This window comes from Gymnodraco acuticeps, unplaced genomic scaffold, assembly GCF_902827175.1.
Source record: "Gymnodraco acuticeps unplaced genomic scaffold, fGymAcu1.1, whole genome shotgun sequence".
NCBI classification, from domain to species: Eukaryota; Metazoa; Chordata; class Actinopteri; order Perciformes; family Bathydraconidae; genus Gymnodraco; species Gymnodraco acuticeps.
In genome coordinates this window covers 24,904-52,730 of record NW_022990022.1, presented here as the reverse complement: position 1 = coordinate 52,730, position 27,827 = coordinate 24,904, and the positions used below count along the sequence as shown (strand labels likewise).

General features: G+C 40.0%; 1 protein-coding gene across 1 annotated transcript; it reads left to right on the top strand.

The window, feature by feature from the left end:
• Positions 1 to 27,827, top strand: LOC117544807. Its single transcript, XM_034214239.1, has 8 exons — positions 1 to 55; positions 130 to 200; positions 14,926 to 15,067; positions 20,614 to 20,689; positions 22,014 to 22,085; positions 22,938 to 23,023; positions 27,343 to 27,568; positions 27,739 to 27,827. Coding segments are annotated over exons 1-8 (729 nt in total). The 3' UTR covers positions 27,740 to 27,827.

Here is a 27,827-nt window from a genome sequence, read left to right as displayed (position 1 = left end):
ATGGGTGTGGCCATGTTGCGGATGCACATGGCAATGTCTCTAGTGACAAATTCAGGTATACAGAACTCTACCAGGTATACTTCAATGTGTCTATGTTGCCATTAAACTACATTATCTTATTGTTTACAGATGACCTATCCCAGCTCTGTAGGGCTTGTGGGGAGCTCAGCTCGTTGGCTGAAGGGGACATTGATACGTGGGTATGTACAGATGTAGCGCTCCATTTCAGACGCCTACCCGTGCGGGTCCGTGATCGGCACGGGGTGGGCCCCTGCTGAAAAGGAAAACCCCCCCGCAGGATTTGAAACGCCCCCTTGATAAATACATTTAATTATAATGAAACCAGCTGCAATGGATCATGGATCCACCAGGGGGAGCCGTGATTAAAAAGCTGCCACACTGGAACTCATGTGAAATAAACAGCTGATCTCCAGGTATCTGATATAGCGGATATTTGTTAAGATCCATATGTCACGGATAGGATCATATTCTGTGCTAAATAAGAGACATGTAATCACTTACTAAACATCTCCATGTTTTTATTTAACAAAATAATGTTTAATTCACGTTGGCGTAAGTACAAAACCATCGCTATGTTTTTAGATCAGGAAATGCATCCAGGCTCAAACAAACGATTTTCAATCATCATCCTCACGATCATTTAATGTACATATGTTCGCGAGTTGAAATTAATGCACTAAATTTAATCCACGTGAGTTTACAACAACACAAATAATCTCTTTGTTTTTATATCACATCCGACCGGAGGAAAATGCAGCACGGGTCTCACTACCGATCATCCTAATCCCACGGGCAAACAATAATATGTACAGTGTTAATAGTTGACTGTATTATTAGTGTCTAATATTACTGGGGATTTCTGAATGGTAGCCTACTGGATTTTGATTTATTCTATCGGCTTCATATCGCAATATATTCCCGAAGTCTGAAATGCAAAAATGTCCCACATTAGGGCAATTCACCCTACATTTAATCATTCATACAAAATCATATTTCGTTTATTTTTAACGAAATAAATGTGGTGTAATCCACATAATTTACTGTGTTAATTGTTTACTGTAGTATTGTGCACATTACTTTTCGCTGCTTGTTGCACCTGGTTAGAAGCTAAACTGCATTTCGTTGTCTCAGTACCTACAATATGTGCAATAACAATAAAGTTGAATCTAATCTTGAGCAGGAACAAATGTATTTAGGCTACTTAGTACATATCTGACATAAACGATTAAACACATTTGTGCATTCTTTAAACCGAGTCCGGAGGTGGCGGCACATTAAAGTGTGCACCTGATTGTTTAACTTGCCTAATGACATTTAATCATTCAAACTAAATCATATTTCGTTTATTTTTAACGAAATAAATGTGGTTTAATCCACATAATTTAGGCCTACTGTGTTAATTGTTTAGTATTGTTTAACTTGAAGGTGCCTGATGTGAACATTTCCAGAAGAACTCTAGCTTGAATGGCCTTTGTATGCAAAGTAGGCCTACACATAGGCGGCGCGTGAGGCTCAGGTTTGGGAAGGCTAAATAACTTTTTTTTTCATCTTACGCTGCCCGCCTCCGGCGTCTATAGAAAAGAGATCAACTCAGTGAAAGCACCATCTGCTGACCGATCAGAGCTCAGTGTGCGGAGTTTAAATCTATCAAGTCATATTACAGGAAAAAGGAAATGCAGTTTAAACTGCCGTATGCAGAGAAGACGCCGACGTGTCGCACTTATCATTCATATCACACTGACATCACATCATCAATCAGATCATCGATATCACAATATTTCCTTATCTGAGTCAGCTTCTCGAGCCGTATCTGGCCGTGCAACACTTAGTTACATTGTCACATATACTGTATGCAGACGTATTATTTTAAGCAACACATTAAGTTGACGAAACACTCAACTCAAATGTAATAAAGTCAGACCCCCTCGTGTTTTAGATGGGGCAGTATCATAAAACTGTTGTACGCTTTCAAACACTCGGTAGTTTATTTTTTAACGAGTTGTTCTGTATTCTCCTTGCAGGTGCAACTATGTGGCTTGTATCCTGGATTATATGTTTAAGTCATCATGGATGTTTAAATTTCATATTTGTCTAATATTAGTTTACTTTTCATTAATGAAGTATGATGTTGCGCTGTCAGTACACTTGTCCCTGTTTGTGATTGGTCAAATGTAGCTAACCCCGCCCCTTTCACGTGAACGCGTTCTCAGCTGGAGAGAGAAACCCTGGCTTGATTTACCGAGTTGATGACCAGCGCCGTAGGACCGTTTAGCGAGATCGCGTTTGTTAGGGTTAGTTAAAGGAGACCTATCATGCTATATTTAAATGATATAGTGTATGACCATACCTATATAAGGTATATTTATACATTTTATTTTTCAAAATACCAAACGGATCATTTTTAGCCATGCCTCGTTTCGCTCATTTTCGCTCTTTTCCAAGCCTGTCTTTGAAAATTCTGAGCAGCAGCTGACCACGCCCCCCTGCAGAAGAGCGGGGCATGAGTCGGTGAGAGTCACGTTAACATGCTTGCTGTGATTACGAGTGTGGAATAAACATGTCATCTCAGAGCAATGCATGTGTTCAAGCGTATTATCAATTTGATCCAGAGACTGACCCTGAAGCAGCGGAGGTTTTGGTGGAGGTGCAAAGATCTCGGTTGCAGCAGGACGTTTCTGAATGGTAAGTTGACAAGCTGTTGTTCCTATTTATTTTACTCTGTTACGATGATTGCTACTTATACCGTTCATATTTTGGCTAATTAGCAAGAATGCTATGTGTACAGTTTATAACTTAGAGCTTGTAACGCAAAAACAGCGATACATATATATATTTATAAAGGGAGACATTCATATTTTCAGCATATATACAATGGCCTCATTGCGTTTATTAATAGTTTACAGCCCTTTTCTTCCAACATCGTGCAACAACCGTTGGAAAGTTCAATAACTTAGGGTGATAAAAAGTATAACTCCAACAACACCTCAGTTGTCAGCAGTGTGTGTAGTTTCATGTGTTTTTAAAAGCTCAGTTATTGACTTCTTTCTACAGGTGTACATGTGCAAATTGCGCCACGATGCCTTCTGAACCGGAGAATGTGCTGCATGGAGATACCACAGGTAACATTTTTGATAGCTTCACTAAGTTGTCTGTTTAGAGAATACATTTTTAACATGTCATTCAATATGTTTATCACACTAGGTGTCAAGATGGATGCAGGAACTTGAGGACTCTGTAACCTGTATGGTGGACCATCCTGGATTGGAGCCTGTGTGCCTGAATGTGTTCTCCCTGCAGAATGCATTGAATATTTACAGAGCTGAACATGGTGGACTACAGTTGAGGCAAATAGAGCAGTGAGTGGTTTGTTTCTTTTGACTGAAATTGTAAAACGAATGCTAATATTGTTCATGGAAATAAATACTGGTGTATATGGCTTTATGCAATCTTTCATTGTACATGTACTATTATATATATATATATATATTATTACACAGCAATGGCATAACACACCCATGTGTACGACAAAAAAAGTCCACACACAACCTTATGCTTTTGAAATCAGAATATTCTTTACCCATCCAAACATGAATAATCACGACACATTTGATATCAACTCGGAACTTTATTGTCAAAATCAACGGTTCTTTGAACCCATAAAAAAAAATTAAATGTACTTGTATTTTGTATAAATTACACTAAATATATTTTTTAATGATTTCAGGCGTCACAGGTATCTAGCCTACAGAAGCTTTGTGAGCTGGTGCTGGGGCTTCCTTGGACGCAGGATCAGAGTGGTGATTCCGGCCTGCGTTGTCCTCAAGGAGGCAGGAGTTTCCTGATCCGCAAAATGTCGATGTTGGGTTCAGACAGCAGCCAAATTGAACCGTGTAGCATACCCGGCGATGACCTCGTCCCTGTCAGGTCGCTCATAATGGTGCAGGGTCCACAAAGACTTGGTCGAAGATGAGGTCCATCAAGTTGGCCACGTAGCCTGTGCAATGTTAAAAAAAAAGCACAACAAAAAATGTGGTTTAGATTAGTATATGCATGTAAAAAACTGAAAGTTCTTTCTAATTTTATATTTGTAAATAGTTGTATAATAAATATTTTAAACACTTACGGAATGTGGGGTCAGTCTTTACTGGTTTTGCTCTGCATTCTCCCTTCCTGGCCTTTGGGAACTGCAGTTTATACAGAGGGTTTCCAGTGGATGTTGGCTTGTGCACGCTCAGCGTTTTCATTGTAGTGCAGGGCTGCCAGGTACAGTCTTTCATTTCCGCCATGATACAAAAAAATGTAAATAATAGCAAAGGATGTACAAATTGTCACTAATTAGTAAGTATGTGAGGTGCTGGCCTGTAAAGAAGAAAACATAGTTAGAACAAAATCATCTCAATTTAGTATTCAGGATGAGAAAATACTATTTGGATAAATATAGTCTGAAATCCCAAAAGATGGGGGCTTAAAACTCTCTATTTAGCAAAGCTCTTTGCTTAGCCTTTTCCAATCTGAGTTAGTTTTGAACCGTAACGTGCATGCTGTGTTTCTGACTCAATACAGATGATATGTTGGAGAGGGGCTGAGCTCAGTAGACTGACTGTAATTTGTGCTAGCCACTAATTAGCCTGTTGCTAGGTAAGGCCTCGTCAACAACAACAGACCAACGGGGCTTTAGTTCTGTTTTACTCGTGGTGTGTGTCCCCCCCTCGCATACATACACACAGTGTTGTATCCTCACACACCCCCATTTATATTCATGTGCGCAAACAATTAAACACACAAAAGCTTTTACATATAACGCTGCAAAAAACGGCATGTCTCATTAGCGTAGCGTAGCTTAGCTTACAGATCGATGATATCTGATCGTTCTTACAGACTACAATCACAAAAGCTTTTACATATAACGCTGCAAAAAACGGCACTTACCTACAGAAGATTACGTTTGTTATTATAACTTACTCAATATGATTTTAGAGGATACAAAATACTAATAAATAGGAGAATAAATACTTGTGTTATCGGCTAGGGCGTGGCTTTACAGCCTTCACACAGATCGCCATTACGGCAGTATGACTGAACATGTTAGCAAATGCCTGATAATTAAAATAAAAGACAAACAAAGACTGCGGAGCGTACAATATAAAATGTTATAAAAACATATAAACACCTAACCGATTACTATTTGGGTTTGAGGCGACATTGATACGGCGAAGCTACATGCTACATGCTACATACTACAAGCTAGAGATAGCTTTATCAGGAAAAACACCGCTAAATAAAAACTTACAGCTTCATAATTGGATGTGTCCTCACTGGCCTGCTCCCGGATGGTTGGTATTGATCCCGGGTTTAGCATTAGCTTGGAGGCATATCCGTGTTGGACTTGAGAGAAGTTCATAAACACCTCCCGGATGGTTGGTATTGATCCCGGCAATGCACGTGGCCGTGGCTCATTCCCCTGATAGGTGGAGAGTTGACCAATAAGCGGAGCACGTCTCTTTGTGACGTAGGAAAGTGTTGAAATCTGGATCCGTTTTTTTCAGATCCGTTTCAGCCACTTTTTTAGAGATTTGGCGAAGGAGGAAAATAGAGAGGGTTGTGTTTTCTGACACTTGGTGAGTTCCCTGGAACACCGGGGACATATATTCATGTATAAAAGACGTCCAAAGGTGCATTTTGCATGATAGGTCCCCTTTAAGATAACTCAAGCATATCCAGGGTCTGTTGAACCGGCTTCGTGTTACAGGGCACAGGTGGCTATGGAGGACGGAACATGACTTAAGTATAAATAAATAAATGTATGAAGAAATACAGGAATAAATAAATAAATACGTAAATAAATAAATAAATACAGGAATAAATAAATGACGAAATAAATACAGAAATAAATAAATGTTGAAATGAATACACAAATAAATAAATAAAAGAATAAATGCATAAATAAATGCATAAATAAATATGGAAATAAATACATCAATGTATAAATAAAAGTCGAAAATAAAACAGAACACACGTTATTATATATCTTTCATTTATTTCTACATTTACGCGACATACATTTATTTATTTATGTATTTATGTGTCCGTATGCTAATGAGGTGGGCGGTCCTAACCTCAGTCTGAAGCAGGATTCGCCAATTGTTGGAGCCAGGCAGAAGCAATAGATTCGTGGCAAGTCACATCATGTCGAGCTGAGCCAAGTCCTCTATACATCGTTCCACACGAAACTGGACATAGTCTTTTGGTTCTCCGTTCTCTAAATGGTCCGCTAATGATCGTAAATGATCTCCAATGGCTCTTAAACCAATATCCATAAATAAACCTTACAACTGTGGATAAACCATGGATGTATAAGTTAAGGGCTAAACAGTAAAGCTCCTGCATTCGAATCAGCGCGGTTATCCAGGCGTTAGTAGTAGAGCCCTCTGCCAGAAATGATCACACACTCCTGTAACCAATCCTGCTTCAGACTGAGGTTAGGACCGCCCACCTCATTAGCATACGGACACATAAATACATAAATAAATAAATAAATGTATGTCGCGTAAATGTAGAAATAAATGAAAGATATATAATAACGTGTGTTCTGTTTTATTTTCGACTTTTATTTATTTATTTATACATTGATGTATTTATTTCCATATTTATTTATGCATTTATTCTTTTATTTATTTATTTGTGTATTCATTTCAACATTTATTTATTTCTGTATTTATTTCGTCATATATTTATTCCTGTATTTATTTATTCCTGTATTTATTTATTTATTTACGTATTTATTTATTTATTCCTGTATTTCTTCATACATTTATTTATTTATACTTAAGTCATGTTCCGTCCTCCATAGGTGGCTGCATAGCAGCGCTAATGTCAAAGACATTATATTTTTATTTTACCAGGATGCAGTTACACAAATATTTGGGAAGGCTGGCCTTCCCTAGCCTACAGCACCCGCCGCCCCTGGGCCTACAGTATAGCCCAACCATGTACACCTTCCTTTTTTCCCGTCCAAAGTTTGAATTGGATAAAGGTAATGGTTATCGATGGTGCTTTTATAGCCTATTGTATAATAACTCTGTGATTTATATTGCTTTTCAAATGCATATGGCCACCCATTTACACTGCTCTTCCCGTCAAGAATATGAATAGAACTTAGTTAGATCACTTTACATTTCTGCAAATGAATTTTTAATCACACACGTCTCCCCGTCCCGAAAATGATAAATAAAATAAAAAGAGGAAACCATTTTCAAGTTCAGTTTTCAACGTTTTATTTAAAATAACTGACATAACACAGACACCATACTGTAGGCCTATCTGCTGCGGAAACCAGGACGAGCTATTTCGGGATCTGTTTTTCTGGGGCTCCTCAGTCTCTCATTTACCCGGCTCCTGATTAGGACACATCCTGGGGATTGTGTTTACAAACATTGACCAGACCGTTCACCAGCCTCCCCCCCATGTTGCCTATGCTGTCCTGTGTTGCGAACTCTTTGTTTAAAACGAATTGGCCATCGGAATGTGTGGAGGAATTCTCCCAAGGGTCACATTCCACAGCTCTCCCCCCACTCCTGTGATCTCCCATCCCCCAGTCTGTAGGTTTGTGTTTGCATATTTCTATGCCGTAATTCCTACTGGTCCTCTCACGCACATACATTCTCCTTACAGTATACATACATAGGCTATATGAGTCCGTGTATCTACGGACCATTTGTTTTTCTTTATTAAAAAAGTAAACGGAAGAGCGTCTGAGAGGCGTTTCTGCCCTTTTGCTTGTGACCTTACTAAATGGTCTAATGGTCAGTGGAGCGAGGGGGGAGGCCCGCGAAACTCACGGAAGTGATTTCAAAACAAAAAGCACTCGTTTGCTTGGAACAAAGAAAACGGCCAAGACACACATTGAGTCCAGAAAATGAATGTTATTAAGGGCTGTAAATATAATAAGCCTGTGTCTAAAATTGACAACAGGCTTATTATATTTACAGCCCTTAAGATACACTTTTGTGTTTAACAGCTGACCACTACCATGACATACTTTGTTTTAGTACATTTCGCATGAGAGCAAAATGTATAAATATGAGCATTACATTATATGAATATGAGAACAACATGCATGAATGTGTGAGTGACAATATATGAATGTGTGCATTGAAATATGATAATATGAGAGCAAAATGTATGAATGTGTGAGAGTGAAAAGAGAATATATGTGTGTGAGAGTGAAGATGTATGTATGTAAAAGGAGAATATATGTGTGTAAGAGTGAAAATATGCTGCATTTTGAATGTCCGATAGTCCACCATTTCCACCGGAAATATCAAACATTTAATAAAAGTGAAAAACAATGAAGACTTAACGTATTCATCATAATTAATTATATTTATTTCGTTTGGATGTAGGATTTTTGACTTTGTTTAGAGCAGTGATCTTCTACTATATGAACATTTTGGACCCAAAATCACAAAAAAAAAACGTAAAAACAGATTTTGAAAATGATATTATTAGGTAACACAAACATACACAACGAAACCATTTAAAAGCTGGAAATATATACATGGGATGTCACTATGATAATGTGAAAGTTTGATTGAGGTAGCATGGGATTTCATTCTGATAAGGCAAAAGTGTTATTATAAATATAATACAAATATATATACATTATGTACAAAAATCAGTTTTTTCTGTCTTTATCTGTGCCACGCTTCAAAGCAGTTTCTGTCAATACGACACAGAGGGCAACATCACAGGTTCCTCCTCCTCCATGTCAAAAAACAAGCTTAAAGCTTGACTCACGTTCAGAGTTCTCTTCATCATAGTTGAATCTTCAAAACTCTAAATCTATCTAACTATATCTAAATTCTCAATGTTTGTCTGTCACTTTGCTTCAATCGCAGTCTCCCGCCGTCTCTCTTCGTCTCCCGCCGCCTGTCTTCGTATATCTTCGTCTCTCTCATTTCCCGCCGTCTCTCTTCGGTTCCCGCCGTCCCTCTTCGTCTCTTTTCGTCTCGTATCACTCCGTTTACCTGATTACCTCACCCCCTCCCTGGTAAATACATCCTGTTGAGCAGAATCTACAGTTTCCAGTATTTTCCGTTTCGTAAAATTATCAAATATGGCGAAGATATTAAAATATGTGCTTCCATTATTCATACTTCTGAAATATATCTGTATTAACTTTATATCATTGTATGTCCGTGTTTATTTGTGTCTGTTTATTGGGTCTTTTTGCATGAAACAAAGACTGGCATATAGTTTCAAGCCAGTACTTTCGACAGAAATACACATATACATCCTGTTGAGCAGGATCTACAGTTTCCAGTATTTTCCGTTTCGTAAAATGATCAAATGCGGCGAATATATTCAAATATGTGCTTCCATTTTTCATACTTTTGAAATGTATTAACTTTATATCATCGTCTCTCCGTGTTTACTGGGTCTTTTTGCATGAAACAAAGACTGGCATATAGTTTCAAGCCAGTACTTTCGACAGAAATACACATATACATCCTGTTGAGCAGGATCTACAGTTTCCAGTATTTTCCGTTTCGTAAAATGATCAAATGCGGCGAATATATTCAAATATGTGCTTCCATTTTTCATACTTTTGAAATGTATTAACTTTATATCATCGTCTCTCCGTGTTTACTGGGTCTTTTTGCATGAAACAAAGACTGGGATATAGTTTCAAGCCAGTACTTTCGACAGAAACACACGGCAATGTTGTCCGGACTGTTGTTATTATGCGGCACAGGTCATGTGATCTGATCACGCCGGCGTGACGGTCGACTCCAAAGGGTTAATATTAAATACATATAAGTATTTTTACAACTTGTATTTAGAAATACTCTGTTGTAATTATTGATGCATAAATGTGTTCATCCATTCAATGTGGCATCTGCTATAATGGGGTTAATGTATGATATTACTTAATAATACAATACATTATAATATATGATATGATAATTATATTTTAGTTTTATTCATTTCTTATTTCATAGTTTCTCATTATTATTATTTTTATCACTCATCTTATTTTTGATTTTATTAATCTGTGCTGTCCTGTTTTTCACTCTCACCCTGTTGCTGTTTGAACTACTGAATTTCCCCACGGGATTAATAAAGGTCCATCTTATCTTATCTTAATGTATAAATTGATTTACTTCAATCTACTGTACTGTGTAAAAACACCCCAACAATATTACAAGAAATATACTGCATAAAGCAAACTATATACTTTATTTGATCTAAAATATTGATGTTTTTTCATTATAGTAGCTTGTGAAAACCATACAGTAACAAATAAGTGATTAAATGCTACAGTATTCAGCAAACACAACTGCAGAGCTGTAAACATTGCAAACAGTTGTCTTTGTGTATTTTGTGAATGAAGCGCCATCTCATGGTTAAATCCTGTAATTGAACAAATGGGGAAATTGGGCAACGCCCTCTAGCAATTTGGCAACACCCCCAGCCACTGGCATCCGCTGGGCTTTTGACTGGGACACACCCACCTGAGTCTGATCTGGAGTGCTTCATCTGTAGAGAAATTCATGTCCTTCTGCTGGAAGACTGGGATGCCCCTTGGATAGGTTACCTCAACATGGGTGAACACTCACTATCACACAGCTATTGCAAATGTATAGTTGAATTCACCTAACTTGCATGTCTTTGCACTTTCGGTGGGCACTGGAGCAACATACCAACACAGACTCCAAACAGAAAGGACCACAGCTAAGACTGTAACCCTATATCTGACACCCATTGCCATACTATGTAAAGAAATAATGTCTAAGGAAAGTGAAAACGGCTTAATTTGACATCCTAATCAGGATGATTGATGTGAACCTGACCAAATGTTTGACAGTATTCTAAAGTATTTCTTTTTTTCCCTGTCAGATTGAGTGCACCACCTGCAACATGTGGTATCACGTTGGATGCATGGGACTGCCCTCCACAGAGGACGAGTATTTTTGCCCTGCATGCAAGTCTTGATGCCACAACACTTCCTGTGCCAGCTCGGAGTACAACCTGCCTCAGGAGCTAATGATCCAGTTCTACTCTTTCTACTTTCAACTCTGTCTACCCATAATCCCCCCCCACCTCTCAATCAACTTCCTCTTGACTGCCTTTTCTGTTTATTTTACTATATTCATTTGTTTGCCTGGCCTTGTTTGTCTACCATCCATCATAATGTAAAGTGACTTTGAGTTGGAGAAAAGCGGTATATAAATCGAATGTATTATTATTACTCTGCAATAATCCAGTCTGTTCTCTGTACATCCATCGCTGTGTGGTTTGGATCCAACAGGACAGAAAAAGGCTATGTTCCTTGTATGTTTACACATGCCAAATAAAGCTGATACTGAATCATTACTATCATTGTTGTTGTCTTTCCTTCTGTCACACTAATGAGTAGGGATGTAACGGTATCCGTATTCGTCCCGTACCGTCACGGTTCGGGACATGCAGTCACACGGCGAATACGCCTTTTTTTACGAGTGGGAAAAAAGTCTGTCACTCAGGGCAGTATTACACTATATATAATCCAGGGGGCGGTATTGCACCTAAAAGCCAGCCGCCCGTAAATAACAAATGAACAAAATACATGAAGAAGAACAGTTAGTAGCTATGGCGAGTTCACACAACACACAGGAGCTAGAAGACCCACCTGCTTCTTTTAAATCAGCTGTGTGGGAACATTTCGGGTTCTCTGTGGACTACAACAATGATGGAGTGCGAGTTGTGGATCGGACGAGGACGAGGACGGTGTGTCGGCATTGTTCGACAGCGGTGCGGTATGCTAATGGAAACACGCTCAATCACATCCGAGTCAGTCTCAGTCCCAGGGAGAGGGTTTTCTCGACGGCAGGTGACATAGTTACCGCCAACAGATCTGCCCTCACTGCTGACAACGTAGACAAACTCATCTTTTTGAAGAACAACTTGAAAATAGAGTAAAACTTGAGTACCTTTATTTAGGCATAATGGCCTCACACACTCACAAGTTAATTACACATGTTAGACATTGCTCCTAAAGGTACAGATTGTATTTTGTTTCCGATTCCGTAACCTTGGCGCACTGCCACTCCAAAATCCAATCCCGACTTGAAGTTTAATCACGGGGACTGTAGCGAAATGTCCCTTATAGGCCTACATCTGTTTCCGGTTATTTTTATTTAGAAATTCAGTTCCTGACGGACGCCAAAAAAGCCCGAGATTATAGAATTAAACAAATAAATAAAAACAAGGATAATTGTGTGTTATTGTTGAGTAAATAACAGTGTGTTATTTAGAAAAGAATAACAAATTAGAAGGAAAAAAATATTTTAAAAATACAGATTTCAGTATCCTGAGGCTGTGAGCCATTTATTTTCCTCACAGACGGCAACAAAAGTCCGAAATGATACGATTTTAAATAAAAGCAATAATCGTGGCTTGATATCGAGTAAGAACATGTTTTTATGAACCACACAGCCTTCCTATAACACGTAATGCCGTGAGACTGGGTTGAAACATAATACCAATAGAAATACATTGCTTTTAAAATCGTGCTGTGCAACACGAAAAAAAGGGGGAAATCGTGTTGGTGAACATGAAATGCCGTGAGACTGGGTTGGTCCTGCACATGTGCGAAAAATAAACATTTTAGGGACCGCTTTTTCAACCACTCGTTATGGTCATTTTACGGCATAGTTGTTGAGATAGTGCAGACATTTTTAAAACTTAATTTCAACCACTATCCAAACAATGATATATTGACATTATACAGACTTGTTAAGGAATGCTTGAAATCACCTTTTCTTGATAAGTGAAAAATATCTAGAAATTGATATTGATAGAATATGTTCAGTGTGAATTTTACAACACTACCAAAATCCATTTGGTCCACTTAAACTTGATTTTACAAGTGTATCTTAGATTCAAATGTATAATAATGAGTATACATACATATATATTCTAGGTGAATAACTTCAAAAACTACTTTATTCAAACAAGTAGTCATGCAAGCAGTATTACCCTCATGAATGTAATTTCTAGGGCTGTCAGTCGATTAAAATAGTTAATCGCGATTAATCGCACTTTTTTTATCCGTTCTAAATGTACCTTAGAGGAATATTTTTCAAGTTTTGAATACTCTTATCAACATATGAGTGGACAAATATGCTTTATGCTAATGTTTATTATTATTTAAATATTCTCATGAACTTTAACACAACAACCTCTGAACATTACAAATATTCGCCTCAATTCAACCTGGAACCTCTCTCGTACAATAATACAATACAAATGGTGTGTATGTGTGTGTGTGTGTGTGTGTGTGTGTGTGTGTGTGTGTGAAGGATCGTTGGAGCTATGTGCAACTCAAGGCATATGCTCGAACGGGAGCTGCCTGGACGCTGCAATCATGTTGCGCACTATCCGTGCTGAGTGTGCTGACTTCTCGTACAATGTCCCACTGTCTGGCTTCCTGCATAAAGTCAAGTGCTCGGCGCAGTTGTGGCGAAATGTCGCTCCTCTGTTTTCATCGAAACAGCTCCTTATATCCGTTAGCGCAGCTAGCTAGCACCAGATGCTAACAACAACAATGCACGTAAGGTCTCTCTCTCGCTTGCTTGGGCCACACATACACACACCCTCCCGGTCCTCCCAACAGCCAGTCGGTGCCTGCCGGTGAGCGTGGAAGTGTGGTCTGCCGCAAGCGGGCGGCAGGAGCGGGGCTGTCAGCATCAGCTTGTAGATGGTATTTTAAACTCGATGCGCTCTGAAACTACGGGGCGGCCGAGGAAAAACAATACACATGCGTTAATCGCGTTAAAATAATTAGTGGCATTAATTTTTTTGTGCATTAACGCGTTAACTTGACAGCCCTAGTAATTTCTAATGTCTATTAAAACATTGTATCTCAATAAATGAATTTACAAATTACATTTACGGCCCGTCCACACAGCGGCGTGCGTTGAAGTTTCCAACGCTTCTGCCCATTTTGAATGGGGTGACGTCACTTTTAGCCGAACTGCATTTTGGGAAGCGACGTGGAGCGTTGCTCGCTTCAAAAGTTGAGCAATGTTCAACTTTTGGCGCCTCGGCAGAAGCGTCAGCCAATGAAATCCCGTTTATGCAAATCTGCCAGTACAAGCGCTAGCCAATCAAACCGCGTGTATGCTGGGAGAGACTACGCAGGTCATTTCCTCATATTCCATAAAATGGAGGGAAAATTCATTGTAGCGGTAGTGAATCACCCGGTGCTGTATGATCAGTCTCTGTTCATCTACCGGGATACAAACCGGAGGAACCAGGCATGGAGGGAGGTGGCAGAGACAGTGGGTGAAACTGGTAGGTTTTCGCCTGTTTGGGGATTTTATATCCAGTTTACTTCGTTTAAACATTGCTATTGCTTTGTATGCCGGGGGCGGGAGATTCATGTGATTGGTTGTTGGTCGCAAAAAATCCCCAAGCTTCAGATACGCCCACCGCACGCTGCTGTGTGGACGCTCCGTTAAGAACTTTATTTTGTGAAGTAAGTGAAAGTTGGGCTACTTTCTTTTCATTTAATTTCAGACTGAATTTTACTTATAGAATCTAATGATAATTAAATGTACATTACACTCTGATGAGAATGTAAAATGATTTATAAAGAATGTGTTAATAACCATTTTGTTATGGTCCCTTTGCGCTTCTATATACTCTATATTGAGATCTCTGACGGCCTGGTATCGGGGACAATTGGTTGATCAACAAGCACACAATTTCATCATTCATTTGAAAATGCTTCAGTTATTAAAAACTAATAAGTGTATATTTTGTTGTTTCAGAACATGGACCTGAAAACTGTGCTCAACGTACCAATGGACAGCCCATACTTCTAACCCCCACCAATCACTGTAAAGGTGATCAAACCAGCCAAAAGTGGTGGCTTGGGACTTTGGCGACACAATAAAGGCGGCCACCGTCAAACACAACAAGGTGGCCATTGTGTCTGATGGCAGCAGTGTCACTAAGGTGACCATTTATGAGGAGTATGCCTCAAACATCGCAGAGGGGGGTACCTATGTGTTAAGGGGCTACACACTGCGCGGGCAGTCTCCCCCTTATTTTCTCAACATTACAAAAACCACAATGTTTTTTCGAGCCACTACCCTTCAAGTGCCGCAAAACCTGCTGGAGGAGGCGGAGGCCCTCCTCCACCCTGCCTCGCCAATTACGTCGATCAAGGACTGCACAGATGTGCAAGTCTACATGTCTGTGCAGGGAGAAATCATTGAGGTAAGTTTGACCTCACGGTACGTCCACACAGCAGCTTTTCAAAAATCTTGAAAATCTTGGAGCTGGGCGTGTCTGAAAGCTTGGGGATTTTTTGCGAGCAACGCGACCAACAACCAATCACATGAATCTCCCGCCCCCGACATACAAAGCAAAAAACCCCGGGGATTTTATGCGAGCTATATATATAAATATATATATAAATAAATAAACTCCCCAAACAGGCGAAAACCTACCAGTTTCACCCACTGTCTCTGCCCTCCCTCCATGCCTGGTTCCTCCGGTTTGTATCCCGGTAAATAGTTCTGGTCGTAAAGAACCGGGTGATTTGCTACCGTAATTTCTCGTTTGGAATATGAGGAAATGAACTGCGGTCTGGCTCTCCCAGCTTGCACGCGGTTTGATTGGCTAGCAAAAACAAAACAATATGAAAACAAGTCAGGACAAGGTCCGCAAAAGAAAAATAGAAAGGGGCCAGGAGGACAACTTCCAAGTCGGGGATCAGGTGATAGCTATCATAGTAGTGTTTTCACTATCACTCACATATAACAATTCTAATACACATCTTCAGTAGTAAACCCAGGAGTCATTGAATGTTTCGGCTTATAATTAAACAATAGCCCTGCAAGGTGGTCAAATCCAAGCAGTGTGTATTATAGGAACACGTAGCTGTGCGTTTGAGTTTTCAGCATTCAGGAGGATATGCAGCTATACGCGTGAGCAAGAGAGATGCATTCGCTGCGCTGCCTCAGGACCAAGTGAGCCGGAAAGGGCTTCCACGCGCTCTTTATATAGAGATGTAGGAGGGGCTTATTTCCCATGTAACTTTCGTGAAACCTCCGTATGTCACGGTGAGCCGGTGAGTATCCATAGGTTTTTCTTAATCCTGTTTTTTGCCTTTGTGACCCCAATAAAATGTTCATTCCAAATAGTTATGTTGTCTCTTTATTTATTTACAATTCACGTGTTCTCTAAAGTGGAACTCCACTTAATTATTTCAGGCATGAAGAGGAGTAAGCACGTGGGCGTCCATTTTAGGTTATGGCCTGGAAAAGGGGGCGGTTAGGATCAGCGTTCGCTTGAGGGCGAGAGAGTATCAGGCAGCGACCCCTGAGGGGCCATCGGAGAGAGCCAACCTACTCCAGAAATGAGAACATGGGGCACTGGCTGTGTTAGGGAATAAGAGGCTTGGATCCTACTGCCGGGGACCGGCTGTAAGATTGAGTGCTCGGGCCATCCTTGCTCTCTCCACCGAGGCAGGCCTACTCTCACCTTAGGCCCAAAGAAAAATGTAATGACGTTGAGTGATAGCTATCATAGTAGTGTTTTCACTATCATTCACATATAATAATTCTAATACACATCTTCAGTAGTAATCCCAGGAGTCATTGAATGTTTCGGCTTATTATAACTAAACAATCTCCCCCAGGATCGCCCTGCAAGGTGATCAAATCCAAGCAGTGTGTATTATAGGAACACGTAGCTGTGCGTGTGAGTTTTCAGCATTCAGGAGGATATGCAGCTATACGCGTGAGCACGAGAGATGCATTCGCTGCGCTGCGCTGCCTCAGGACCAAGTGAGCCGGAAAGAGCTTCCACACGCTGTTTATATAGCGATGTAGGAGGGGCTTATTTCCCGTGAAACCTCCGTATGTCACAGTGAGCCGGTGAGTATCCATAGGTTTTTTCTCACACACACACTCGCGAGCTTCCCCCAGACCAGCAATCCAAACGAAAATATGTTCCCTCCGTAGTATTTTGCTCATTTATTTGCCGCTAATAATCAATCAGATCGATCCAGAGAAGAGGAAACTTTAAAGGCCTTTTTCTCAAAATGATGACTCGGTGATAGTCATTATATAATGTGACATATTTTGCTTAATATTTGGAGTACAACAACAATCCTGATATCATTAGAAAGCTAGGAATCTCCTCTTTCCAACATTGTATATAACTCAAAATGTGTCTTCGGGTGAATGCGACTGACTTCGATGGAGCAGGTAACTTTGCATTAGGTAGAATACAGCAGGCAGACATAACAGGAAGAATATGTACATTTTAATCAAATCAAATAGGACATTGTCACACCATTCAAATGTATCCATGTTCATTACAACCAATAACAAAGCTTAGATGTGTTTATTTGACGTTGTTTACGTTATTTGTTACGTTACGTTGTTCTGTGTGTCAGCCGTTAACCTAGAAAAATAAACTTGCAAACATGTCAGAAGAACTGGCTTATAAGAAAACAAAATACAGTCAAACTGAAATTCAACAACTTGAATGTCACATCCCTGACATCCGCAACTCCGGAGCCTGGTCCTTCAACCATAGAACCAGCGCAGCCAGATGAACCCAAAAGCAGCCGGCATCGTTGAACCGAAACAGGCTGGTTCCGACTGCATGGAGGTTTGTTGTCGGGACATTGAGACTGGCCAATAAAAGCTTATTTGGGCAAAGAGAAGGTACTTCAACGCAGAATGGTACAAAAACAGAGAGTGGTTAATTCTTTGCAAAACCACTAAACGAGCCTTCTGTGAAATATGCAGATGTGCTGCTGTCAAACTGCTCGTAACATTCTCCAAATGTGGAGATGACAGCTTTGTAAATACCGAGTTAATAACTGGAGCTTTTCACAGAGCTGACTTCAGTCAAACACCAGTCAACATTCAACTTGTCAAACAAGAGCGTATTGAGCAGGAAACAAGGAGAGATGGAATGATGTGTGGGCTGGACCTGTATAGTTTAATTTACAGGAAAGGAGTGAGCTGAGGGTCGAGTTGTCCATTCTTGTTCTGTTTTCTGTGACTATCTTCCTCCTGAACACCCTCTCAGACTTTCAGTTGCATGCTACTAAAGAGAAGCGTTACCATGGAAACCAAACAGCTGTATTGAAGTCCGAGTGGAAACAGTAACATTTGGAGCGTTATGTTAGAATGAAACAGGTCGTGACTCACAAATCAGATTAAGTCAGAAATCGGGAGAAATGCGGGAGAGATATGACCCCGGGAGGAAAACGGGAGGGTTGGCAAGTATGTCACATACACACGCACTTTTTGGCCCTCTCACTTCTGAAATTAATCCGGCGCCGCTGGCCCAGGCTTGATACTTGCACATGGCATGTCACTAACGTAAACTGAATCTGTCCTGCCAACCCAGTCTCACGGCATTTCGTGTTCACCAACACGATTTTCCCCTTTTTTTCGTGTTGCACAGCACGATTTTAAATGCAATGTATTTCTATTGGTAGTATGTTTCAACCCAGTCTACATAATTCACTTTTTCTGTTCTCTCCTGCAGCTCCTGTACCCACACCACAAACCCATACACTGATCTACACCATCATAAAACCAACAGCACTTTTAAGAGCCAAACTCAACCTATCTACCTAGCTTTCTTATAGTTATTGTCTCTATCTTTTTCTCTCATTCATTATCTATTTCTTCATCTATCCATCTCAATCTTACAATCTGTCTCACTATCTCTGTCCATCTCATACAGCAGCTGTTTGTTTGCATATCTGTTGTGTCTGGCTGGCTGTGTTGCAATGGCAACAAAACACAACCCAGACCCCAATAATCCCACATCCAAAGAAGGGAAACGCATGAACACATGCTAGCTGAAGCTAAGGTTGGCGTTTTAACCCATATGACCTCATTCATTTCCTACTTGAATTTGGCACTATCTGTTATCCGAAAAATGCTGAACAGGCCAAGAGTAACTGGATTTTGGATCAATGTATTGTTAGAAATTAAAATCAATGTTTTGATGGCATAATGTACCTTAAATGTACCTTCAGTTTAAATGCTGTTTTATACTGAAAAACCAGAAAATTATTGTGCTCAACCAGTTAAGCTTTTATTCTGAAAATCCTTCATCTCCGGTTAGCATGTGGCTAGTTTACCATTTCTTATAGAGGTTAATTTAGTAGCGAAATGACATGGAGTGATGCACACCGAAACCTACTGATTTTAACACTGCAACTATAGACGTATTATTATTGCTGAATATTAAATGAAGGTATAGTTTATTTGAATAAAGTTATTGTTTACAGACGTGGGTAAGATGTGACAACTTCCGGAATGACCAGAAACCAAACCAGCCGTGAAGTATTTTCTGTATTTTTTAGAATATTAACTACAACGTTTAGAATGTGTTAAAGGAAAAGTGATGAAAGACAATATGAGGAGAAGAGTCGTGTTTAAGTATGTATTGAATGTACAATGCCTGAATCCTCTGTTTAAACGTAACAACGGACATTAAGATGTGGAGGGCCGGCCCGCAGGGAGGAGCCTACAGAAGCTATATAAGAGCAGCACCTGAGCGGTTCGGCCTCTTTTCTCTGCTAGCGAGGGCCAGAGACAGCTGCTTTTCTGTCGGACAATATCCTGTTTGTGACTGTACCGCGCCTTTTATTAATTAAAGTACCAATTTGAAAACATCTCAGAGACTCCATTTAGTCTCCTTTTTAAGCTTCTCTTTCCTGGACGCGAGAATAACCATCACAGTTAACAATTGGTGCTCCGCGACGTGATTCTCGTTGGACGGGAGAGTACACAACCAGCTGTTTTCCGGAGACGCGGCTTCCGTTCGACACAACGAGCTCGAATACTTGGTAAGAGGAAACCTGTTAAATCAAATTCTTCATAGTTTATGCAGTACAAAATAGGTTTGTGTTGGACGGAGGCCAGCGGATCCTGAAAATAGCTGTGTATTTAATGTTAAAACAACCAAATTTATAACAATAAGAATAACCATCACAGTTAACAGTATATAATGCAAAACGGTTCATCATTACAACATGGGGGGCAGAGGCTTACTAAATAAAGCTTGTTCAACTTGTTTTACTTCATTAGTTGGATATGGTTGGAAAAACTTGAAGCGAAAATGTTCTTCAAGTGAATGAATTTCCTTTTATTTGTCCACTGTCATATGGTATCAGTTTATCAGCAACATCAACCTTACATGAGTTGTTACTTGGTCACAGAAAGCAGCTGAGGAGAGGAAACGGGCACGCTCTGTAGGAAACACTTTACAGTCCCCTAAAAGGGGCTGTGTAGGACGTGGCAAGCCGAGAGGGAGGCGCCAAGGCTCAGTTACAGGTTGAAATCCCAATTATTTTTATGAATTTACTAAGTAAATGGTTGGAAAATCGAATTAAAACACAGTAATTGCTTGTTGAGGGTCTAAAATAATAGTATAAACGCATAGTGACACTACAGTCGGAGACATTCCCACTGTGGTGTCATAAGAACTATGCTTTATTTAATTTCACAAGTCATCAGTTATCTGTTGTTAACTGTTAACCCTCTGTGTGATGTTTTACAGTCACATCCCCCCCAACTGAGGGCTTCCAGTCTTCCAGTGAGGAGGTTCTGCGTACTGAACCTTCAACACGAATTTGGTAAATCACAAAAATGGCTTTAAGTTTAAAACTAAAATCAATTTTTAAATAAATTGTGTTAGTGAGAGAAAATAACCTTATACACACAACTGACAGTTCAGGACTCGAACGAGGAATGTAATTCATAAAGATATTGGCCAGTTCCATACTGAGCAAAGAAATTATCCTTGATTTTTAGTGTTCATCTTAAATATAGTCATTTACAGTTAAAGTTTCCCATTCTGTTCACAGAAAAGAATATGGAGAGACTCTCTGACATTCTTTCCTCGTGTCCTCCTCCTGAGCCTCAAAAAAGCTCTGCCTCATCCTGGCCTTTTCGGCAGCAGAAAGCCTCAGAGCGCTGGAAAGAAGCGAGACCACACCACCTACAATGCCTTCTAGAAAAAGAGGCTGTTGGTCATCCCCTGTGTGGCCTCTGCCACTAGGTGAGATAACATTTACCTTTTTTTAAATTACTTTACCTAATTGTAATTTTTCAGTATTAATGCTCAGTGCCCTGCTATTTCAGCTAACATGCATGACTTTTGGGACGTTAGAAAACTGGATACCTAGAGAAAACCCACATGAAAATGAAAGTAATTCTAGGATATTAGAATAATTTTGTATTTCCTTCCAAGGTGTAGAGAGTGTCTCCCGAGGAGTGGTTCTGTGGAGACTGTGATGTACTTCATCACAAGAAACAGCCACTCCACAACAGGGACAGTTTAATGAATGGGTGTTTTAAACCAATTAGTCCAACAACGTGTGTTGTTAGAGTGGAAGGTGGATATGACACCAATGACCAAGGTATGCTCTCTCAAACTTGCATTTTGATGTTCACATGTCTCTTCAGCCAGCATATAATGGTAATTAGTGCTTCTTTTCTTTTTTTGACAGCTTGCATATTGCCAACTGTGAAGGCACCCAACTGCTCCTGTAAAGGCAAACACTTAACTGTGGTACCAGGCAAACCAGTGATTTTAATTACCAGCAATGGTAAACAAATATATATATATATATTTGGATTTCTATTGAATTGTTGTTATATGTTTACTGTTGTGGGCTGAGGCATTGTGCTTCCAATTGGAGTAAAACCTTCATGTAATATCTGTTAATCTTTGACTATTTGTAGATGGAACTGTTGTAAAATGTGTCTTAATTATGTTTATTTACTTGTTCCAAGGGCGTTATGACTTGCATCTGCCACTATATGTCTGTCAAACTTGCCAGCAGCAGTGGACCCCCGACTTGAAAGTCCTCCTTAAGAGTGGATACTGGCCAGCTTCGGTCAGTATTTCCACACTTTACACCTTTGGACCTCCTGAGCTCCTTTGAAGAGCTGAAGGTCATCTCTCCGGGATTCTCCAGACAGGCCTTTGCAAAGCTGCTGGAGCATCGCACAAAGTGTGGAGGAAGAGTAAGTGTAAATATTCTTTACCATATTATACATTATAACATTTCCGTAAATAGACAAAATCACAGCAATATACACTGAACAAAAATATAAATGCAACACTTTTGTTTTTGCTCCCATTTTTCATGAGATGAACTCAAAGATCAAAATAACCATTTCTCTCAACTATTGTTCACAAATCTGAAAAAATCTGTGATAGTGAGCACTTCTCCTTTGCCGAGATAATCCATCCCACCTCACAGGTGTGGCATATCAAGATGCTGATTAGACGGCATGATAATTGCACAGGTGTGCCTTAGGCTGGCCACAATAAAAGGCCACTCTGAAATGTATGATGAACCATGCGAGTAAAGGCTTTAAAAAAAAAGCCCCAATTATAAAATCTCAGCAAAACATGCATCAGACTTTAGTCTTGTTTTGAAACTCCTGTTGAAATATATAGGCCGTAACGGCCCTGAGCATAACAAATAAATACTAACGTTAATAATTATTATTTTCAAAGCAATTTATGAATGAAAATACAATAGTTCCGAGTTTATATGCAGGCAGATTTATTTCTGGAATTATTAGAAGTTTTGGGCGAAAGATTGTATTTCACAAGTGGCGTTTGAACGCATCATCATTTCACTGTGTCTGTGGTCGTCGATTTTGTCAATAATTTCTGTCTTGAATATACAAGGGTAAGGTTCTCTTCTTCACTTTAGCGTTGCAGCCTTTAGTTATGAATAATTAGTATGAATTACATAATGTGTAGAGTTGATGTAGGCGCTATTGTCATGTTTAAGCTGTTATTAATGTGTCATATCCACTTAACGGGAAGAAAGTTAACGTGTTTATTTATTTTTTAATGTGTTGTTTTTTTAGACTGAGATCAAAGATACCCCAGATCCAGGACACCGAGGCGGAGACCCTTAGAGGAGAGGGACAACTGTTCATTGCAAGTAAAACATTTAAATGACAACGCGTCGTGCAAGTAGGCCTACATTATCCTGCTTATTATAATGGCCACATTCTCAACAAAGTAACGATATGACTTCCAATATTAATTTAAATGCTGTTATGGATGTAGAAAATGTTTTTATTGATTTAAAAGAAGATCCGCAAAGAAAATAGTTCGTTGTTGTAGGCGATTTTTTTTCACTAACGGCTCCTCGAGCAGGGATAGACTTTGGATTACAGATTTGAAAACATCGTTGCTTGGTTTTAAAAGTAGCACAATTGATATTAGTCGACTAAAAGTCTGAGCATTTTAGTCAAAGAAAACAAATTATTTTAGTCTACTTTTTGTCAATGAAAACTGTTGAGTGTTTTTTAGTCAGCAGATTATATAGAACATTTCAGTGAAACGAGTCTAGCCAAAACAAATAATTTGTCATTTTAGTAGGCTATATATAAATAAATAAGATTATATCTTGTCCTTATTTGATTAAAAACACAGGTTGAATGATTAAGAATGCAGCTTTGCAGAGAGTATCTGGTCAGTGGTGTTTTTATCAGCTGTTATGGCCAGATTGCTTCCCTTACGGCCCGTCCACACAGCAGCTTTTGGCGCCGCTTCCAGCGCGTCTCCGTCCTTTGACTTTGAATGGGGATGACGTCACTTTCCCTCGCTTGTCGCCAAACTGCATTGTGGGGGGGCGAGGCGAAGATTTCCAGGATGTTCAGGATTCCAAAGTTGAACAATGTTCAACTTTTGAGGCTGAGCTGGAAGCGACAGCCAATCAGATCCGTTTATGCAAATCTGACATTTCAAGCGCTAGCCAATCAAACCGCGTGCAAGCTGGGAGAACCAGACCCGCAGTTCATTTCCTCATATTCCAAACGAGAAATTACGGTAGCAAATCACCCGGTTCTTTACGACCAGACTATTTACCGGGATACAAACCGGAGGAACCAGGCATGGAGGAACGTGGCAGAGACAGTGGGTGAAACTGGTAGGTTTTCGCCTGTTTGGGGAGTTTATATATATATATATATATTGCTCGCATAAAATCCCCGTTTTTTTTTGCTTTGTATGTCGGGGGCGGGAGATTCATGTGATTGGTTGTTGGTCGTGTTGCTCGCAAAAAATCCCCAAGCTGTCAGACACGCCCAGCTCCAAGATTTTCAAGATTTGTTCAAAGCTGCTGTGTGGACGGGCCGTTATGATAAAACAATGCATTCGCTTTTTTTCTCCGCCTCATTGTAGCGAAAATGGGCTTTATTTCTTTATTCCAAGCAGTGGTGGCTTTAGACTTTGTCAGTCATTTTCACGGACAGGATTGTAACATTTCCGTCATAATCCATTATTACCCGTAGAGTGCACCATTTACCACTCACTCGCGCTGACCGGGGGATATTTGGTTAACGGGAATGCGACCTCTGCGCCCAAGCCCTGTTGTTGCCATTTTATTTTCTGTTAAATAAGGTTAGTTAGATCATGAGTTAGACCCGAGTCTTCCTGACAGTTGACATTGCCCGGTGTAATTCAAATGTACCGCCGCGCGCACCACACCACATTAATGCACACCACATACTGTCGCAGCACCGGAAATGGAACTGCTGGGAGAAAAACTAGGCTTGTTTGAGACGCGTTGCGGCTCGCCTCGAAAGTAGACGAGAGTAGCCGATCGCAGCCGGGGGAGGTCTCAAAAAGATCGCCTGAAGTCGGACAGCTCGGAGTCGGCTTCTTCTTGTTCGCCTTATTCTTCTTCTTCTCTCTGTTATTTGGCGGATTGCAACAACTTAAAGGTGCATACCGCCACCTCCGGAGTCGGCTTGACTCGGTTTGCATTTATAAAGAATACACACATGTGTTTAATCGTTAATGTCAGATATGTACTAAGTAAATACATTTGTTCCTGCTCAAGAATAGATTCAACTTTATTGTTATTGCCCATATTACAGGTGTACTGAGACAACGAAATGCAGTTTAGCTTGTAACCAGGTACAAGAAACAGTGAAGTGAAAAGTAATGTACACAATCTACAGAATAAAATATAGAATGAATTGAATGATGAATAAACAGTGAATGAATACAATATCAGCCTGTGAGCACTTATTTTTGCACCGCGGAACGTTTCTCACTGGATGAGTTTCAGGCGTACCAATTATACTGGAGCACCAACTAACGTTCATGACTTCAGACAACAACAAACCACAGTGAACAACAGTGGGATATGTTGTTTTAAAAAACGGACGGATGGAAGCGTCGATAAGAGCACGGTTGTGTGCAAATTATGCAAAAAGGAATTCGCATATCACCGCAGCACATCAAGCCTCAAGTATCACCTCAATGCAAAACATATAGCAGCTAGCTTGATGTAAACAAGACGAAAGTCTTTCTCTGGTCTGCATCCCCTTAACAATTGTATGTTTTGAGTTGTACTGTACTGTACCCAATATACAAGCTGTTAATAAACTTTTCAATCAATCAATAGCGTGGAAGCTAGCGTGGACGTTAGCCTCTTTTATCGCGTTCACACCAAAAAGAGCCGGTACTAAAATTAGTTCATGAGAACCTTTTTACCCCCACGAAAGTCCCTGCTAGAGAGCAGGGACTTTCGCACGGCTCTCTTGTGAGAAAAGAGCTATATTTCTGATTGGCTGGGCGGATTGCAAACCACGCCCCGTAAAACTCCCAAAAAGTGTTGTGAATTTTATTATCCTCGCATTAGCATTATTAGCATTAGCCCAGCGCAGAAACGCAGAGAGACTAACTTATGGCAACACAAAATAAAACATGGGAACGGTAGAGATGAGGAGGTGTCGGCGTTCTGGCGATTTACTCGGAAGGCTTCAGTAGAAGCTGCTGGGACTCCCAGCAGCTTCTACTGAAGCCAGTCCCCAACTCCGGGGACTTTGGGCGGCAGTATACGACGTGAAGTGGTTTGCTGCCTGCCAGTAAACCCAATGCAGAAGAAGAAGAAGTGACGTCAGCGGCTTCATTTGCCTAATACACTCCCAGGTTCAAAGAGTTCTCATGAACTAAGTTCTCATGAACCTTTGTGGGAAAAGTACTGCGGTGTGAATGCGCCTAATGGTATACTAAAATCCATGTGAAAAAAATTGCTTCTCACTGTTCTCAGGTCAAATATTTATATGCGATTAATTTCGATTAATTAATTACAAAGCCTCTAATTAATTAGATTAATTTTTTTAATCGAGTCCCAGCCCTAGTATTAATACACTAGATATATAAAGTAGGGCTGTGCGATTATGGGAAAAATCATAATCACGATTATTTGGGTCAATAATTGATATCACGATTATTAAATACGATTATTCATTGACTTAGAAAAAATCCTTTAAAACAAATAATAATTGGAACAGTATCTTTTTAACTGTTTACCCTGAACGTATAATTCAACTGAAAAACCAATACAAAAATAAATTAAATAATATACAAGTAATAAATACCAATAAACAAGATCAACAAATATTTTGGAGCGCACTTCCACAAGCTACTAAACATATATAAATACAAATAAATTAGACCAAAATTAATTAGATCAAATATGTTGCAGTGCACTGTCACAACCTAGCAAAGCAAAATAATAGTTTTGTTCCGATTATGTTGTTTTGGTAATTGTGGCAGGGCAAAATGGTAATTGCGATTCAAATATGATTAATTGCACAGCCCTAATATAAAGTATGAAAACGGTAAGCAGTACAAGTATAGTATAAAATATATGGATATTAATGTCATGATAAACATTGTGGAACAATGATGAAAAATGGGAATGGATGTGGTGACGTAAAACTGACACAAAACAACAACAAACTTTTGACGAGCCAATTGGAGAGCTTCATCAGCAGCACGTGGTAAAAACCACCAATGAGCGCTCAGCTGGAGATACCAGCGAGTCGTTTCCCATCAAGCATTTCGCTTTCGCAGCCCGTGGAGAACAACTGCGCCGCCTCGCTCTCAAGGCTGCGGGCGTCTTTGTGCCGCGAGATTTCAACGTCTCATGTAGGCGGGCCTCCAGAGCAAGTGGGACAAAATGACTAACCATCATGCAACGCACTAGCAACTGCGCAGGTCTCAAACAAGCCTACTGACTATCAGAAATGTAACGTTATCTTTGAGTAAAGAGAGATTTTGGCCTAGTTTTTATTTAGAGCTTAACGGCGTGTAAAACACATGTGATGACGTCAGCAACGAATGGACGACTGAATTAGTTGGCAACTAATTTGGTAATCGATTAGTTGTTGCACCCCTAGTCTAAATGGTTGTTAATAGTTTTCTGATTTATGTGTAAATGTGTTTTGTTATTTGCAGTACTCAATCTTGGATGTGGCTGTGGCCCGCCCAGCTCTGTACGCCCGAGGGCTACAGGTCCTCTGGCGCTGTTTTCAGCTGCTGGCGCGGCAGCTCAGGCTCCGCCATGCGGCGGAACAGAAGGTGGCCACCTTAAAAGGGGAGGTGGGAAACTGGAAACAGAAGGCAGGAGAGGCCCTGCAGCGCCTGGAGGTGCTGCAGGCAACCGCCTTGTTTGCCGAGGATGGTAAGTGTTGGTCCTTAAACTTTAAAATGTATGACTGTGAATTTGTGCTATACTACTGTAGTGTTACATTGACTGTTTTTTTATTTTGGTTGGACTGAGTGCATCATCATACAATGACAGAATAGTCATTTGTGACTACTAATGTGTTTTTTTTGTCTTCATGTGTGCAGACCGGAGTGACACAGGCACCCAGACGGAGAAGGAGGGATTTTTTTTTATTGTATAAATGTTGTGTTTGAAAATAAATGTGTTCATTTAA

Coding starts and splice junctions, on each gene's coding strand:
- LOC117544807 (XM_034214239.1), top strand. CDS start 1: ATGGGTGTGGCCATGTTGCGGATGCACATGGCAATGTCTCTAGTGACA. Junction 201..14,925: donor AAGGGGACATTGATACGTGG/GTATGTACAGAT, acceptor TGATCAAACCAG/CCAAAAGTGGTGGCTTGGGA. Junction 22,086..22,937: donor GCACAAAGTGTGGAGGAAGA/GTAAGTGTAAAT, acceptor TTTAATGTGTTG/TTTTTTTAGACTGAGATCAA.